This window comes from Notothenia coriiceps, unplaced genomic scaffold (genome assembly GCF_000735185.1).
Source record: "Notothenia coriiceps isolate Sejong01 unplaced genomic scaffold, NC01 NC01_scaffold00037244, whole genome shotgun sequence".
Lineage (NCBI taxonomy): Eukaryota > Metazoa > Chordata > Actinopteri > Perciformes > Nototheniidae > Notothenia > Notothenia coriiceps.
In genome coordinates, this window is record NW_011369945.1 from 2853218 (window position 1) to 2872858 (window position 19641).

At 40.6% G+C, this 19641-nt stretch overlaps 1 protein-coding gene across 1 annotated transcript; it reads right to left on the reverse strand.

Moving 5' to 3' along the window:
* Positions 1-425: 425 nt before the first annotated feature.
* On the reverse strand, positions 426-8782 carry egr3 (early growth response 3). The gene is made up of 2 exons (XM_010793255.1): positions 8294-8782; positions 426-5709 (listed from the first exon to the last, which is right to left on the reverse strand). Exons 1-2 carry the CDS (start codon positions 8445-8447, stop codon positions 4631-4633), a joined length of 1233 nt encoding a protein of 410 aa, XP_010791557.1. The 5' UTR covers positions 8448-8782; the 3' UTR covers positions 426-4630.
* Between the last annotated feature and the right edge of the window lie 10859 nt (positions 8783-19641).

Consider the following 19641-nt stretch of genomic DNA (forward strand, 5'->3'; position numbering starts at 1 on the left):
TTATGCTACTTTTTACATTTACTACTTTGGATATATATATATATATATGAATAATACAGAATATAAATCAACGAATACATCATTATGTATTATAGAAGCTACCCAGCAGTTAATCAAGTCATTAAAATGTTCTTCTCCTTTACGAAGTGCAACATTGACACTATTGTACAATAACGTTTTATTTTTAAATTTGAAATGGGCCATACTGGATAATTAGTACTTTTACTTTGTGTACCTGTAGTACATTTTGATGCCAATAATGTTGTACATTTTAGTTGAGTACACATTTGAATGTTGGACTTTTGCTCGTAACAGAGTATTTTTACACTGTAGTATTGATACTTTTATCAGGTCAGATCTGTTCGGTATGTACGTGCACGAAGAGACCCAGGAAAACTGAAGGCAAGTGATATTTTTCTTTATTCAAGTACTTACATAGAAATAACAAAACAGTTGCATTACAACAAACTGAAGTGTCAAGTAAACAGAGGAGCACATCTCCCCATCACAAGGATATAGTAAAATTCATTTCAATATTCAGCTCATCATAAAATGACCTTATTATAAGGTAATAAAAACATGAAATAGGCTAAAGACATCAACAACATTTTAAACAAGACCCCTTGTTTTCTTGAGAAAAAAAAGCCAACAGAACAGTTATCCCAGTGTGTGTTTTCAATTGTCCGTCTTCAATTGTTGTTATCCCGTTTCACAAAATGTGAATTATTTTCATGCATAATAAAGAAATGAGCACCACCCACCACATCGTAGGGCAGCACTTTGGAACATTTCCGTGCACATGCAAACATGAGGATATACTGTAATGAAAAGGAAAACACAACACAACAGAAAACAGTGAGTATCGACTCCATCTGAACACCATAGTGTCACTGTTGAAGACCACAAAATCCCTGAAGCCACCCTGTTGTCCATAAGATGACATGAGTAGCCTATATCTACACACATGATGGAAATCTCTTAAAAAGATGAGTATTTTTTTTAAAATCTTGTAATTATTAATTGTCACGAATGAGCCCAAGCCTATTGCCGTGCCCAAGGCCAACTTCACGGAGACTAAATCAAACAGTTAAACACAAACATTAGCACAAGGCTGCCTTCAACTGCAAGCAGACTGAGGTCACATTTATGATTTGTTTCTCCTGTGGAGTTCTCATCTCATATTGTTTTTGATCAGCCAACCCTGCAACCCAGTTTGGCACAAAGATGGCTGCAGATGTTGGCTCAGATCCAACATGGAGCAGAGAACGAGGATGAGGCAAATTCCAATTTCAGAGCGTTTCGGCCGCCCACTTTTGGACAGTAAAACATGAAAAAAGCATAATATAAATTATTCTTAGAGAAGCATTATTAAGAGGGGGTTGTTTCTACAGCATTCACACATTACACAGAGTTATTGTTCAGCAGAACACGGTGCAGTCTGTATTGTTCAACCACCAAGCTATATTCAAGGAGTGGGATGGAGGGGGGATCATATACTTTTTTACAAAACCTTTCTGTCCGTTATAAAAGTGTCACCAAACAAAAGTGACAAACACAGTGAGAGGATATGAACGATGAAATATTGAGTTTGCAAAGTGGTAATTACATGGCTTCATTTAGATGTGGAAATGGTTTGGTGTAGTCTCCACCTTACCCTGCATCATTCCTCAACACAAAGCAAAACATAAAGACAGTTTTCTCTCAGAGGAGGCCACATCCTATATATTATAGTTACAAACACCCATTCTCACCAGCAGAGTGTCAAATCAAGAGCACACAAGAGCATCATTTTTGGTCAAATAAATCAAAAAAGATTCAAGGTCTATAATGAACAATGTCTAACATCAAATTATTCCAGATAAACATTTCATATTTCCTATCAACTCGTGTGCGTTCTATATATATATATATTTATTTGAGTTAGCTCCACGAGGCTGTCTGCTACACAATGTTTACATTAGAGTTTGTTACCCATTGCAAGATTTCGGCAAATCCACAAGTAATGTTTTAATCTTAGTTGTCTTTTAGCAAATTATCTGGAATCAGACATAAGAAATGTTGTGTTATGTGAAATAAATTATATTTTTAGTTTGGTAGTTTGGGATTTCAGTTGAGTTAAGCTGAGAAAAGTTTGGCTTGCCATCCATGCAAAAGAATTATTTTTCATAATACAAAACTATCGATTTACATTTAGATGTTAGAGGGTGCATGGACTTTTAAACTACTTGAAAAAGTGCAAGGAGATCTGTTAATTTATCCATGTAGATGAGTTGAGGCTCTCTGAGGCCAAATTAATTGGAAAATAAGTGGAAAGTTGCCAGGAAGCTCAGCAGTCAAACTGGTTGTTACAGGAGGGGAAAGCATGGCCTTCTGTGTGCCCTGTGTTCTCTGTGGCATTGCTTTCCTGAACCCTTCCTCTGGCCTTTGCATTTATCAGTCGATATTCTCTTTAAGTCTGATTGCCGTGTCTACTGACTGGTATAATATGTTTTTTTTTTCAAGCTTGGAATAGGGCATACACTTTTTTAGTAGTTAGAGAGCACAACTAATAACCAGAAATATTGTTGGTCCAAGTAGGACACATCAGAAACTATATTAAAACATGGATAAGCTTATTATAACACCTCACATTTTTAATCCAATGGGCCAAATCACATTTTTGGACTACCAAAAAAGCCATATTTTTAAGAGAAAGGTAATATGCTTTTCTAAGCATATAGAATGTATTCATTGTTGTAAATATCATTATAATAAAATGTTAAGATCCCATAGAAGCTCACAGAGGAGATAAGCTTACACAACATGTTTCATAGAATAGCTATTATTTCAAATCAGGACAAATTAACAATCAGAGACGGACAAATATTGGCATTGCCCTATAATGGATTTGGTTTTAGAAATAATCTAGTCATTTAGTCTTCTGTCCATCTGAGAGTAACCAGTGTTTGCTAAGAAATTGGGAAGATGTGTTAATTGAAATAACTGATTGCTACTATAATGGAGATAAACAAATGTAAAAAGTCTTTCTGTTTATTCAGAGAACACATTAGTGCTTCCTTAAACCACTTACAAATGCTATTATTGTTTTTTTTTCTTTCATGGAAGATAATACACCATATTTGGCACTATTGCAGTGCTCTAAAATGTTTTGAAATAACCTATGACAACAAAATATTCCGTATTATAACTACATTACTAAAAGCTTTAAGACACATTCCCACAAGCATTCAGTCAATTGAGAGTTCTTGTTTATGCAGTCATTTGTATTTACATAGTGTGCATGAAGGCATGCACATATATGCACAATTTAATACTGAGTTATGGTGCATTTGACATTTGAGTACAAAACTGAAAATTCTACTGTATAGCTACCTGCATACATGTGTGTATACTGTACAAAAACAACAAGTCCCTAAGTCACAACTCAGTCTCTCTGTATTAAAAAGATGTAAACATGGATATGGACATTTTCATTTTTCCTTTACCATATGCTGGTCAGATTTAGGTGATTTATACCAAGTAGTCTGTTTTACACCGTGAATCCTTCATTCCTCTTTGCTTTGATATACTGCTGGTTTACAACCCAGTGTTATTTATTTAAATAGTTCAGTCTTTCTAACTGTGCTCTTGGTTCATCTGATTTACGGGTTGGTGGCACATGTAATGAATATATTGCATATAATTGCAGAACTCAAGAAAAATGAACAGTATTGGTGAACTTTTAAAAAAAGAAATGATATCTGGTAACGCCACATAAAGCCACCGTATAAAAAAAAGGCAACACAAATACACAGTGTCTCTCAGTGACTACAAATAAATAAAGTATTGGCAGAGGCATTGATTGCTGCAGGCATGTTTGTTTTATAAGTACAAGTAACAAGACAAGACATCGGTTTGCTTTGTGTAACCCATTCAGTCATTATGTAGACTTAACCAATTTGTGCAGGTAAATCTATTTGAATCTGATCTTTCCGTTAAATCAACATGTGTGCTAAGCTGATATCACTGTTATGTTTGGCAGATGTCAGGCACAATAATAAAAAAACAAGGTTGGCTGTGTCACCACAATACATTTGGCACATTCTTTTGAGAAAACAACATTCAAATAGAAAATAAAAAAACACGACACCTCAACAAAATACAACAAAAAGACCGTCAAGTGCCACTAATAAGGTATCCATGACAGTACACAAATATAACCAATTGCACTTTTTTAAAACAGCCTAATAAAATAAATGCATACATCCCAGACAACTCACCCTTTAAATAAGCTCCATTTAATTTAGTTTTTTGACGCTTGGCTTCCTTTCAATTTAGAAATTCTCAGTAAAATTGACAAAAGTGTATCCAGCCCACAAACCTATATGAAGTGACCTTGTGGACAGAATGTGCCAAGGGGCCCTTCTTTGTGTTACAGTAGCTGAAAGAGAAGGGTGTAGCAGCCTTTCTCCTTTTTTTCTTAAACTAAAAGTCATCCATCTCAAAATAGAAGGAACTATGGAAATAAGAGCGGGGGATGTAAAAGAGAGTAAAAGAGTCACCTATTTATCTCATAGCGGACGTGATCCCGTCTTCCCAAGTCTCTTTATGGGGCATGGTGAGGGTCCAGTCCAAGTGTGTGTAGTGACGGTCATGACGTTCCCCCTGTCGGCCCCCCACAGGAGCTGGGGGGCGAGCTGTGGCTCCCAGCCGCCCCACTGCTCTTGTCAGCCGGCTTCTTGTCCTTCTGTTTCAGGTGAACCTTTGAGTGTCTCTTTCTCTCGTCACTCCTGGCAAACTTGCGTCCACAGAACTCACAGGAGAAGGGCTTCTCGCCGGTGTGTGTGCGGATGTGTGTGGTCAGGTGGTCGCTCCGGCTGAAGGAGCGCATGCATATTCGGCACTGGAAGGGTTTGTGACCTGTGTGGATGCGAAGGTGACGTGTGAGCTCGTCTGAGCGTGAGAAGCGTCTGTCACAGTTCTCCGCCGGGCAGGCGTGCGGCCGCTCGTGGACAGGGGTCTTGCTGGGACGGTTGGGGTACTTCCGAGGTCGTATGGGTTTGAGGGTGAGAGTCTGTGGGGGCGGGTGGTGCTGAGGAGGGTGCTGTTGCCCCCCGTGGAAACCTGGGTGCATCTGCTGCTTATCTTTGAACGCCCTGATGGTCTCCAGGGGTGTAATGGGAGGAGGGTTGACTCGGATGGGGTCCATGCTCTGGAAGGGCTTGTGCTCCATCACGCCAACATCCCCCTGATGGTGGAAAAGGTTGTAGTCGGGGATCATGGAGAAAAGGCTGCCATCCATGGAGGCTTTGGATGTGGAGTGGTAGTCATTGCCCGGGTAGGCGAGTCCGCTGCTGGTGGCCGGGCTGTGGTGGAAGGAGACCTGGTCCTGGTACAGGTCACCGCAGGTGGAGTAGGCAGGCAGCGGAGGACCGTACCCCTGATCCATGTCTGACGTCTGTCCGCCCATGCTGGCTGCGGAGGACGATGTCTGCGACGTGACCGTGCCGGGTGATGGAGAGACGCCCAGGATCCCCGCACTGACAAGACTGATGATGTTGTTATCAGAGCACCACCCGGAGCCCCCGAGGCCCCCTGACGGAGGAGTGTCAAAGGCAAACTTCCCCAGATAGGTGACAGTCTGCCCGCTGCGGTTGGACTGGAAGCTGGATCCATACTGAATCTCTGCGGATGCTTTCTCGCCTCCCATGCCCAGATCCATGATGTTATCTAGACAAAAGCACAAACACAGACATAATGAATAAATCATCCATATTGTTGCACATACAAGAATTTAAAAAAGCTGAAAAGAAAAGCTTTCAATAGCTGATAATGTGGCAAAAGTTGTTAAATAAAGTCTAGAAAATTCACTTTGTGACGATATGTTATCTTGAAGAATCCGTTTTTCCAAAATTCAGCTTTTTTGCATTTCTCTGTAATAGTGTGCCAACAAATGAAAAATAAAAGAAGTCCACTGGAGTTCATAAAGAAATGTGAGCGCTGTCAGACCTGTAAGTTAAGTGAGTGACTGCTGCATGTGAGACAGTGGTGTCTCTCTCTCTCAGATCCCACAAGCCCTCATAAATCAAGACCTAAACACCCCCTTTGATCCAGTCATTGTGTCCCTGAGGAGGACAGCCAAACTGAATGGCAAGATCTGATTTCTTTACAGCAGGGAGGATTATAAGGGAGACGCCACATCTATCACGCTCAAGGATTCAAAACACATTTGCAGCATCTGCACATAACGGGGGTAAAACATTTTAAGTGTTTCCAATCCAATCTCGGCATTAGTGAGCTTAACAACATTTCCCCAAATTTCCCTGATATTTTAATTCTACAGAATCTTACACTTCACACACACACATTTAACTTATTCCAAAGATGCCATAAAAACCATCACAGATGTGCTTAATGGGGATTCATTTATGTGCTGATCGTGCTCTCAGGGCTTTAATGTGAGACGTTTACAATGAAATCTTTCTTTCACACAAGTTAAAATAGACATCTCTTTTCATTTGCAGAGAATGATACACAGGAGTGTTTAAATATTCACTCCCAGTAATTACCGCCTGCTGGAATTTGGCTAAAGGGAGATCATAATTGTGCAAACAAAAGCTAAATTACTTATAGCACAATGGCATTGAGACACATGAGGTGAATATGGACAATGACACTTGTGGCATATTTTTTTAGTGGGGGGGGGGCTTGGAATTGGAAAGCAAGCCTGAGTTGATATTAAAGCATTACACTCTAAATATTTGGTCTTTAGGAGGTTCTTTGAACTGTGGGATTTATTTTGAGAGAATAAGAGGCATACAATAATTCATCACTATTTCTTATTAGGCGCCGTTGAGGGGCAAAGTAAACAGCTGCTTCACTGGAAATATTACACATGGAACTCTAAAAAGAAATTATTGTTATTTGCACAAAAATATGAAATCTGCAAAAAAATCTTATATATTACATTTTGAGTGTATAACGTGAATTTCATCAAGATGAGTCATATTTAACAGAGCAACACACACCTGTACTGAAACATATTTTTTTATGTTCAGCTTCATTTGTTTCAATATTTCCTGTCAGAGGTGACTACAATTAAACATAAATAAACATTGTATTGCCTTGTTAATAGAGAAATGTCATATGTTGCAAGTGTGTCTCCTGTATTTAATGTACTTATTTAAAAAATAAACGAGGTATACTATTTATAAGACCTGGCGCTGGGATAATTAAAAACGTACACTTCTTAGGTAAATAAGGGGGTTCATTACGGGGTAATTTAAAAATAAGGGGTTGTTTTAAATTGTGAACAAAAAACGTGAGAATAAAAATGTTTCATGCAAAGTTCGACAGGGCAAATGTAAATTGCGGTCAGTGCATCACGGTGATCCTCGCCACGCCAGGATACTAAAGATTTAGTATATTTGGTGCAGCATTGACCCATCACCTCCGAAGGTGAGCCTGTACAATTAGTGATTGATTTAATGCCAACACTGAGCCGAAGCTAAAGTCATCTTTGGAGGCGTCTGAATTAATCAGAAATAAACCTTAATCTGGATTTAGCACCAAATAAATCAATAAATTCGGCCTCGCAATTTAGTGACTAAGTGGGTTCAGGGGGCCCTGTGTCTAAACATTTTATATAGGGAAAAGCAGCCACACACGCCTACTGAAATCTAATCTGTGTCATGTTAATAGAGTTGTGAATGAAAGGCATTCTCCTAAGTAGCTGACCCATCTTTACGGGTGGATGTTGGATTAATGAATCAGTGGCATTTTGCAGTTTAACCACAGAAATGTATTCACTCCGAGAGTTGAGATTTCAGTTTCAGTCAGGAGTCGATTGCGTTTTGAGTACTTTGCGTATAACAGCCTGTTTTCCACAGCCGTTAATTAGACATTTCCTCAAACACTCATCGGCTTTGCCAAATTAAAATCACTATACACGTGTAGATTTTTACAAATATAATGTTTTAGCATTTGGTTTTTAAAAAGTTTTGATTTCAGAACCTTTTTTATGTTGCGTGAGAGACATTTCGGCTACGGACAATGATAAACATAAAAGGAAACGTCACAAATATGACATGCCTGACCAGAGAGTCAGTCACATTAAAGGTGTATCTAATTCGTAGAGTCCGGTGTTACACCTGACCCCGAGAAAAAGTATTGAGTACGGGAGTCTGTGCGTCTGTCCGCAACAGCCAGAGCGCAAACAGGTGCTCCGAGACCCAAGACAACTGTTGCCTTACGCATCGCAATTTGAACCACTTTTATCAAAACACTCATACACGGAAAAGTAAAAAAATCTTACCTGTATTCATCTGTGAATAGTGGTTAATAGATTCCGTACTGGTGAAAATATTCATAGACGTCGGGATGTCCTCTTCTGGGTAGAGACTGTCAGGGATCGTGTTTATTAAACTGCTCATCGTAAGAGGGAGCTTCTCCGCTAGTTTCCCTGTCATAGCAGTTATAGTCAGTCCGACATTTATAAAAAGGACAACTCGCAGGTATCCAAGTAGTTTCTCAGAAAAAAAACACAGCGGGTGTTCTCAAAAGTGGAAAACACAGGTGTGGATCAGAGAAAAAAGAGGAGAGGAGCAGGGATGGATCCTGTTGCTGTATCCAAGTATCCCGCGGAGGACGAGCAGCGCCGGGTATCTCCTCCTGTGTGATCACAGGCTACTGTTGTTATTAATCTGATCACTGTGGAAGCTGATGGGCTGCTTGTGGGGGAATGTGAAGTCTGTGAATCAATGGAGGAGGTGGTGGTGGTGTTGGTTGCACAAGAGCAGCTCTACTTGCTCTATTGGAGCTGGATAGGGGACTCCAGTCTGCCTGTATTAAATAGGGGGATGGAACATTTGCGTGACGTAGATGACCAAATATGGACAGAGCGCCCAGCACCCATGCTCTCCGCGCGTCAAGCTGTGGAAACTACAGTGGAGGCAAAAGGCTCCGATAGATAGCGAGCCACAGAAGTTTACCAAATCTTCACTGCTGTTCCAGATGCGTCCCTCTCCTGGACGATTCTCCTCTGTTCCTGTCCTTGTGGAAAACATTAGAGGGATTCAACAGCTGTTATCTGTATTATTATCAGGCATTATGATGTCCATTGTGGACTATCACGCACACTGGGAGCTTTTTATGCAGCTGTGTGTGTGCGAGTGAGGGACAGTGTGTGAGATGGAGACAGAGAAAGAGGCTGTTAATCGTAAACAATTAAAATACGCTAAGTCATTAAAGGCCTTCATACTGTTTGTTCATATACACATATTGAAATATTTGTCTGTGTTGGCCTTTCTTTTAAATACGTTTTGCCCAAATAAGCATAAAGAAAAAATTATTTGTTTCTACGGCATATGCTTTGTTGTTGCTTTTAGTGTATGTTCAAACTGTCCTACTATCCGTCCTGTATTGCAGAACAACTGTTGGAAACAGTCTTCTTCAAGCAGCAACACTTAACAAAGACAGTTATTGACGGAGTTAATCGCTTGTAAATATTGCAAGCAGCGCACTGTAAATCCGAAGGCTTGCTTTGACTTGGAGCCAAAGTGACCGCTTAAGTGGAACTCCAAATAAGGGCAGTGTCCGGCCCCGCCCCTTTCTGTCTGTATTTGGACATGTGAGTTCCGGGTGAAGCACAAGTGGAAAAGTGATCGGAAGCCACAGAAGAGAAGACAGTGGATGGAGCGTCATGGGTCGCTTTTTTACTTATTCTCAAACTTGTGAAAAATAAACAAAATCACACAGTGGTTGACTTTATATCCTTTAGAATGGAGTTATTTAAAAAAAGAAAAATAAGACTTACTAAAAATCTTTGGGGTTACTCACTGCTTTCAACTCACTATCACACTCTGCACTCCTCATTAAAAGTCTAGTAGGGATTAACTAAATTGGGTGTAAGCTATGCACTTTCTGCTCTAGCTGTACCAACATGAAGCACACAGGCCTTTGCAAATCTCACAGAAAATATTGAATGAAATGTCAGTGCCTGAATATTCAGACCTGAGAAATTAATAGTACCTCAATGAACCAGAAGTGTAAACAGAGTGTGTGGGAGAATTAGTCTGAATCATGCTCTGTGTTTAGGGGGCTAACACAAACACAGCAGCCAGTGATCTGGTGTGGCTCATCACCACAGGCAAGTCCTCAGTGTGTGTGTGTGTGTGTGTGTGTGTGTTGTCTGTCTGTCTGTCTGTCTGTCTGTCTGTCTGTGTTTTATCATAGCAGTCATACCAGCTGGGGCAGACAGAGTAGGTTCCTCTCAGGATGTCTTGTACCTTGAATCAACAAAATAGACAACAATGATCCTCACAGACTTGTTAAAACAATTCAACACTCTTGTGTCCGACCAAAGAAAGATTTTCTGTGTTGACTTAATCATCTGCCTTAAACTGACTCACTCCTTAAATGTGCTAAAAGTAGTCCTCTGAATCACTATTAGCACATTAATCCAGGTCAGAAGGAACAAGACATTAGTGATTTTTTCTTGAGTTTTAGCTGTTTTGAGCTAAATGTCAATGAACATAGAGTATGTACATAGTTTATCAGGCCATTTTAATCACCAATTTAATGTTTTTATATTTACATTTGGTCTCCGTTTTTAGCCTATCAAATGTGAAAGCTGGAATTCAATGTTAAGAGGCTGTTATAGTTGTAACCATTATCTATTAATAATTAAACATTCAAGTGAAAAATACATTCTTTAGAGGGGACACATAAGATATTTACCGCATATAAACAGTTTGATATATTTCAAAAACTGCTTTAGAAACAAAGGTCAAAAGGTGAACATCTTTTGAAATATACATTTTAGGAACAATTTCCACACCTATGGAAAGCATATGTGCTAACATACAGTATGTAAAAGGCTCTATTGTCTATACCACTGCATGACAAACAACAAACAGGAATGTATGATTGGTTTGGGCTAAAAACAGGTAATCCTGACATCATAATGTAATGCAGAACAATAACATGACCTACTGCGTCACACATTACACATAAGAGGTAGTATATTTATAGCAGTTTATTGCATCCTAAATGCATCACATTATGTGCTGTTCCTGTTTTTTTGTCTACCTCATGAAGTTGCACGGGTTGATCAGTTCAGTGTGCCGAGAGACAGAGAGCCGTGGAAAAAGTGTTGATGGGTTTAATCAAATGAGAGAAATCCCTCTGGTCAGCGTGATAAGGACTCACTGTGCTGCGGCGCCTCGCCGGAAAGTTGGAACACCTACCTGTTGCAGGTTTATTTCCTCGACTGTATCTGATCACCTGGGCCTGGCCCTCTGTGCTTGTCGTGGCGTTTAATCTCTTTGACTGCAGCGTCCGGGCCTCTTTTGCATACCGGGATTCCATGGAAGCACAGGCTTGTTTTAAAGTGGAAAACTGCCCAGGCACTGCGGATATAGTCAAATTAGTTTAGTTTTTCCAGGCTTCATGGAGGAAGACTACAACTGATGTTCCTTGCTGTTAGTTATAGATATATGAATAGATAAACATTATTCTAATTATCCAAACAGTAACTGCACATCCATTATGTTACATGATGTTGTAAAGGAAATATCTCTTGATATTATGATCACTGTCATGGTGACAGTATTGCATGAGAAGTATTATATATGTATATGGTTTATCAATCTGCAGACGTTTTAATCCCAAAACAAATCTCCATATTTCCAAACTATGACTTTTCATACTACAGCCTTTTATTTGAAAAGCATCTACATTTTGAATTTGGAGAATCTCTAATATGAATTCAGTTAAAGAAAGATTAACACATATCCAATGAAAACACATTTTTGTCATCACATCATCCGTAAAAATATATTGCTTCATTTCTTTTTTAGTCCAGTTTTGCATTAGTTAAAAGTGAGCGTTGTTACCCTACCCATCATTGCTATTTGTCTGGATAATGTTTTACTTTTCAGTGTTATTAGCAAAGGAAAAACATTTTTCTTCAGATACAAGCCCGACCGGATACCTTGGCAAAGATGTTTAAAGGTCAAAAGGTGCATTTTAAAATTCACCATTTCTCATTTGTGAATGATGTTCTTGGAGACAGACGTTGACTAAAGCCAAAAGAAGAAGTGTATTAAATAAGTATATTCATGTAAATTCATTCAGAGGCATGATTCAAACCTCCAGGTGGACTACAGAGCTCTGAATGAGTCTGTTGGACAAACAGAGAATACACGTGCAAAGTGGTCAGCAGAGCATGCTTTGGATGTCACACCCAAATCCATTTGGCCTCTGCTCACAACAAGTGAGGAACTCCAGGAAGTCCCCCGTGAAATATAACTTCCGCACTTCTCCAGCAGCAGCGAGAAAATAAGAATAGAGACTCGAGTCAGAATGCATATTAAATCAATAAGCGCCGGTTAGGCAATTGAATTTATTATACAAATTCCTTTTAATTAATGTAAGTTTGAATACATTAAGAAAATATTAAATGCATTTGCCTTATCATCAGGGGATGTGAGAAGTTATTTATTTTTTCCAGAGATGCAATATACTGTGCCTCGTTGAACTACAGCTGTCAGTTTTTCTTAATCACAATATTTCAACTCTCCTGACATTTGGAGTAAAAATAAACACATTCAAGGAAGCTGAGTGGCAAAACCCCAGCTGTTTTGGCAGGATATCTCCGAAATATAAAGGAGGGGAAAAAAACTGCAGTGTATTTGGAAGTACAAATCTTGGCATTTCAATGGTGTACTGATGGATTCAAGTAGGTGGTTTTTGGAAGAATGTTCTCCCAGTTGGCATGCCTCACAATGAGTGTGGAATTATAATACCCTTGCCAATTGTTAAAAATGTGATTTCATAAGTCAAATAAGATCAAGGTCAAGAAGCGATATTCACACTGAAGGATACTTAATATTTGTTGAAAAGCAACGGACCGCCTGACTAACTGTGTGCTTGTGTGCATTGTTTTGGTTGTTTTGTTTGTGGACGCGGCTGCTTTGACTGTTAAGTCGGGGAAGCAAACAAAGCAGATGCAGGACAATTTGATCAATGATCTCCCAGAGTTCATCGGGAGGGCACATAGGGGTTTACCAAGGCTGGCTTAACCACCAAAGGAACAAAAAACCTCCATTACCTACTCCTGCCTAGCTCACTGATGAGACACCAAATCAGGGTCAATGCAAACCACCAACTAAAGATTGATCATCAGAACATCAAAGTCTCTCACGTAAATCCAGCCTTTTCCAGACATCTGGGGTATTGATACAAACCCCTCCCAGAGGAGAGTTGCTGGTTAGAAACCAATATTCCTCATGGGGGGTACTCTGACCCACCCTCTACAAAGACCCGTGCAAGTCTGAAAAGTATCTCCTCGTCAAAAGGGTTGAAAAGTTTATCCGCACCATCCTCTGCAGACCTACCAGGTAGGCCTGTTATGCAACCGTCCAAAGTTCAAAACGGTTTCATCCTCCCAAAGTTACACTCAAGGACACTTCAACATGTGTTAGAGCTGCTTTTACTTTGAAAAAAGAATCAATCAATGAAGTGAAAGCACATCGATGTTTCCAATTGAGGTGAGAGTGGTCAATGGAAATATGATAAACAATTACACAAACAGCAAGTTCCCTTTACCCACACTGCATGCCCCTCCCCCTGTCCTGTCACTATGTTGAGTATTTTGGTTCAAGTTCCACTGCGGCATCCGGCAGTGTTGCGGTCTCGGTTTCACCTCCCACTTCCTTTTTTTGGCCATGACGTGTTTCCGCGCCTGAATTAGAATACACTCTTTCCACAAGAGTTGTGATATCAGGTCCGTCTTCCTTTTCTGGTTTACGATGTTTGGAAACTAATAAGAAGTCCCCAGTGAGGTCAGAACTATCTCCTAAATCCTTCGCGTGACAGGAGATACAGGGCGACATCAAAACATAGCAGCTGCTGTAACACAAATAGGAAATCTCTCTCTAACTCAGTGATAAGATAACAGGCAAAGAGGGCTGACCTGTTGCAAGCTTTGAAGAACGTACTGTATGCTTATATTCAGAGAAAGTGGGGAAACATCTTGTCTTATATCATTGTACTGACAGGTTCTTCATTTAGGCATCCGAGAATCAGTCTTTGTAGTTTTGGGTGAGCAACTGCAGAGTGGCCACAGGCTCTCCCAGGTCAAACCTTGTGATGAAGGCCTGAAGATCCCATTCACCTGTTGACACATGAACACAGAAATGTATCAGTATTTACAGATATTCAGAGGGGAAATGGACTTAAAACGTGTGTATTTTCAGTCTGATTGAACAGTGTTTTGTAGATGGATCAAAAAACCTAAGCACTCAAACTTCACAAGTTTATTTGACAACATGTTTTTATCCTACACACACTCAGCGCAGTCTGAGTGTAATCTCTGGTGCATTGCTAGAGTGTTTCTCGTGACCGCTCGGCCAGTGTTTAAGGGATCTGAGGCCTAACTGAGCAGCACATGGCTCTGGGATGTGAGTCACTGAGAACAGCACTGCTGAAAATAAAACATGTTGCTGTAATGATGGAGGTGGGAACGCAAGGACGTATTGGCAAGAAGATATGATTCAATCGCCTGGACTGTTTTTTTTCTTCCCTCCCCTTTTAAACAAACACCAGACGGCCATCCGGCTGGTATGACAATATCACTTCTTAGATTTTGACAACCGCTGATTCCCTGCAGCTTCCCCTCCTTTTACCAAGAAAAAAAAAGACAAATTCACAATTATGTTTCCAAGGCAAAAAAAACCCTGTGTGCTTAAAACTTGCAAACTTCAACAGATTCTAGAGAGTGTCTGCGTGCGTCTTCACATGTTGGAGTGTACATACGACAACGCCACGCTCCGCAATCCAGGGAATGGCTGACATTCTGGTATTTCCGTATGTGGAGTAATTACATTAACAGCTGTTCAAGAATAGCGTAGGCAAGTTCATCTTTTGAAAAGAAAGCCAACTATTGAAACCGTCCAAATCTGTAGAGAGAATGGTCTCACAGTCAGGGGTTGAGTCTGACTCTGTAGAAGCGTTGGCGCTTCTCACCTCTCGCTGCAGCTGCTTCACAGGCCTTCTCTGTGGCTGTTTTCGCCATCAGGGAGACACATTTCGTATCCCGCGGCACCTCGGAGGAGAAGAAATATACTTTGCCGCCGCTGACTTCAAGTGCACTCACCTCACATCAGAAACAAATCATACAGATTCATTTACATTTCAGACAAAATGTATTTTTCAAGGATGTCTTGTTCAGGGTATTTTCAGAAAATATGATTTTATTTATCTCTTTTCAAATCTTAAAGTGTTACAGCCAGTCTTTTGTTTTTGTAAAAAAAGGCGAAATATTGTCACCTAATCATGACCTCATTATAAAATATACTATCAGCCTCTTAAGAGACAGAGGTGGGCAACCTGTGTGAAAGACGCCATCGAGCCACACTTTTTAACCGTTAAGTTAAATGATCCTACACGACGTCAAGAAAGAAAGACGATTGAAGTAGTTTTTTTATTATATTTGAGTTTTGCCTTGTTTGACTATTAAAGTAAAGGCTTAACAAATCATCTGAAGCCAAACAACTGCGAGGTAAACAAATGAACGTGTTAAAACTTTCCCTTTCAGGCGTCTAAGTGGCTTGGTGGAAACAAAGAAAGGAAGCCTCGACAATTTAGTTCTGCAAGGTTTAAACTTAAAATGACAGCATTATCAAATCATTACTCAACTGTTTTTCGTGCATGCTTCCTGATCCCCACTACATGTTTAGCTTATGAGCCTGACACCAAGCCTGGGTGTGTCCGGGTTTGCCATGAGGTCAAGTCAGGGTCTGAGCTCAGCTGGGGGAGATAATGAATAATAACTGGGAGATGAGCAGATGAGTACCTGAATCTCTCCAGGTCCCCTCTGTGAAAGAGGATTGCCTGCTGGAAGGGCTCACATAATCAAGTGAGGGCAATGGAGTCAAGTGACCTGCCTGTATGATAGGGCATGGCCCCAGTGGCCCCTCTGGCCTGTGCTTCAGGGGGAGATAATGTGCCGCCTCTGCAGGGCCCCAAACTCCCCTGCATGTCCAGATCAAGGTCCCTCACCCCTCAGAGGGAGCACCTTTAAGGTAAGCTGAGGGGTGAGGTAACAAACCGAATATAGGGATATGGACCATCAGCCATGTCAGGATTTAATAATAAAACTATTTTTTTCCCAGGGAGAACAGGCTTTGAAGTACTTTTAGGCAACATTTCCCCTAACAGAGAACGTCAAACTGAAGATCATTTTATTATAACGATCAGACGGAGAGTCAAAACCAGGCGTTGCTTGTAAGGCTTTGCACACATAATCCTGTCTAAAGCTGTGCAATCATTGGGCGCAATCCAAAGTGAGGAAAATTCAAAATATCTGGGTGCTACCCTGCGAATGCCTAGACTTACAAGTGACCTTAAAATAGGCTGGTGTGTGTTTGTGGCGCGGAGACGTGTTCCTGCCTCTCCCATCTGCCGGCTCATGGAAAGGACAGATAGCGCGGGACCTGAGGGCGATGTTAAAGTCTTCCTGCCTCTCCTTTTTGTTTCCACCTTGCTGCTCCGTCTGTAGTATGGCAGGAAGATCAGGACTGCTGTGAGGTGACACAGAGCCGCTACATTTAGTGGTGTGGGCGGTGTCCCTGTTAAACCTCTTAGAGTGTCTCGAAAATACTCGAAACCAAGTGATCCTGTTCATCGCAGCAGCAGAGCCATATCAGTCGAAGAGATGAACTCAGCTTCATCACGTAACATTCATAGTTGTAATAGTGTTATACTAATACAGTGTGGGGGTTATAAGGATGTCAGAGAGGTTAGGGGTCGGCCTCCGGAGCAGAGACGTGTTGCTCAGAGATGCTTTAGCGAGACAGATGACTGCTTTGCAGAGACCTGTCTCCAGAAACACTGTTTGGCTGCAGTCTCAGCTCACAGCCTGCTGTCAATATAGCAGCCTACATTGTTAGCAACTGCTGTCACCCAATGTGGACTGCATATTCAATCTGATTGCACTTCTTTTTTTTTTTTCAAAAGCACTGCATGGACTGGAAACAGGATACATCCCTGAGCTGCTCATCAACTATTCAACCCCCAACCCTTAAGATCTGGTGACCAATCGCTGCCTTCTGTTACCTCACCCAATTAAAAACTAAAGGTAATCTTAATTTGTTGGCCTTTGCCATTAGGAGTTGGCTCTTCCTCCTCAATTTATATCTTTATAATCCGCCTAAAGACCCATGTCTTCTCGTTAGTGTCTTAACTAATAGCATGATGTCTTGCATAGCCACAGTATTTTTATTTCATTGTATTAGTTTGTGTTTTATTCTTTTTGTGTGTTTGCTTATTTTGAGATAAAAACACAAACAAAAAGCTGAATTGCAATCATTAATTGTCCTATGTTCTCTGACTTCTGCCTCCTTTTTAAAAATTATTATTGTGTTTTCATTTGATCTCTTTGTAAAATACTTTGTTTATTGTTGTATAATTAAACCAGACTTAATTAAAGGGATATGTTGCATTGTATTTGTTGACATTACAGATAAAAGGTGTGGAAAAGGTTAAATGTATGTTGGACACGAGCCCATATGTAGGTGCTGTCTTCCTTAATCTCAGGAAGGCATTTGACACTGTTGACCACAAAGCTGACTCATTTCAATTTCAAATCCCCCTACCTTGTCAACCCTCTTGGGGTTCCACAAGGATCCATTCTTGGACCGTTACTTTTTTCACTGTCCATTAATGACTTGCCTAATGTACAGTGGGGGAAAAAAAGTATTTAGTCAGCCACCAATTGTGCAAGTTCTCCCACTTAAAAAGATGAGAGGCCTGTCATTTTCATCCTAGGTATACCTCAACTATGAGAGACAAAAATGAGAAAAATTAAAAAATCCAGAAAAATCAACATTGTCTTGATTTTAAAGAACTTTATTTTGCAATTATGGTGGAAAATTAAGTATTTGGTCATTAACAAAAGTTAATCTTTTCAATACTTTGCTTATTACCCCTTTGTGGCAATGACAGAGGTCAACGGTTTTCTGTAAGTTCTTTTGTGTGTGTGTTTTCACAACACTGTTGCTGGTATTTTTGGCCATTCTCTCTTCTGTCTAAGTTCTCCTCTATGATGCTCAGTTGAGTTGGTGCTGTCGCTGGGCCAAACACGGTGACTTTTCAACTCCCTCAAAGATTTTTCTATGTGTGATGTATATATCTTGTTGAGACTTGGCTTAGGCCACTCCAGGAGTCTCTTGAAATGCTTTCTTCAGATGCTCTATTCCTTCGTTTGCTCCGGTGCTGGGTCCTTGTTTGGGATCATTTCATGCTTTGAATAACCCAAGCCACTGTTTCATCTTCATTATGGCCCTTGCTGATGGAAGGAGCGTGTCACTCAAAATCCTTCACGATACATGGCTTCTCCATTTCATTCTTTCCTTTACACGGAATTTCAGTACGTCCCTTGCGTCCCTTTGCAGAAAAACAGCCCTCAAAGCAAGATGTTCCTATTCCTCCCATGTTCATCAGTAGTTTATGTGTTCTTTGGTGCGCTTAACTTCCAGCAATTCTTTTCTCCTCCAAACACGTCTAGTTGAGTTTTTACCAAAAAGTTTCTATTGGTCATGTACCATTAGGGACATTCTCCCAATCCTCTTTTCTGGATCATCTAAATGCTCCTCTAGCAAACATTTCAGACGGGGCCTGCGACATGTACCTGGCTTAAGCAGGGCGCCGGACACGTCTGGCCACTGCAGATTTCTGAGTCCCTGGCGGCGTAGTGTGTTTCTGTGCCTGCTGGTCGTGTTACTGATTGGTAGGCCCTTTGTTACTTTGGTCCAGCGCCTCGTCTTGCATTGGTCCATGGCTAGTGTCTCCTCCGTTGGCTGCTGGTGATTGTGCTCCCCGCGCGGTTGGTTGAGCGTTTTGAAGGCCGACGTGGGGTGGCGGGGTGGTGGCGGGTGGCGCGCTCCCCAGATCGAGGGAAGATTTTCAGTTGTTTCTTTTACGTCTTTCCATTTTCTAATAATTGCCTCCCACAGTTGATTTTCTTCACACCAAATGCTGCTTCCTTACTGCAGATTTTTTCAGTCTTTCCCAGCCTGGGTGCAGGGTTCTACCATTTTGTTTCGGTGTGTCCTTTGACAGCTCTTTGGTCTTTGCATAGTGGAGTTGGAGTTGTGTGTATTCTGTTTTGAGGGTGTGACAGGTTGTCTTTGTTATACTGATAACGAATTTCAAAACAGGTTGCCATTAAATACTCTAGTTTTAATCAAGTGTGAGGCGGGACAGAGGAGCTCTTAAAGAAGAGTTTTACAGGGTCTGTGAGACCCCAGAAATCTTGTTTCTTTGTTACTTGGAACCAAATAACTTATTTTTTTCCATCCATAATGCAATAATTAATATCTAAATCAGACATGTGATCTTCTGGATTTTTTTTCTCATTTTGTCTCTCATGGTAGGTTTATACTAGGATTGAAAAACATGCCCTTTCATGTTTGTAAAGTGGAGAAGACTTGACAATTGTGTTGGCTGACTAAATTACTTTTTTGCCCACTGTAGTTCCTGATGGATGTGTCCCATGTTTTGTATGCCGATGATTGCGGTCATTCATACACGAAAACACTGAAATTATTTCTTCATCCTGTCTCTTCTATTAATTTGGCCTTGTTGTTAGAAGGTTCAACC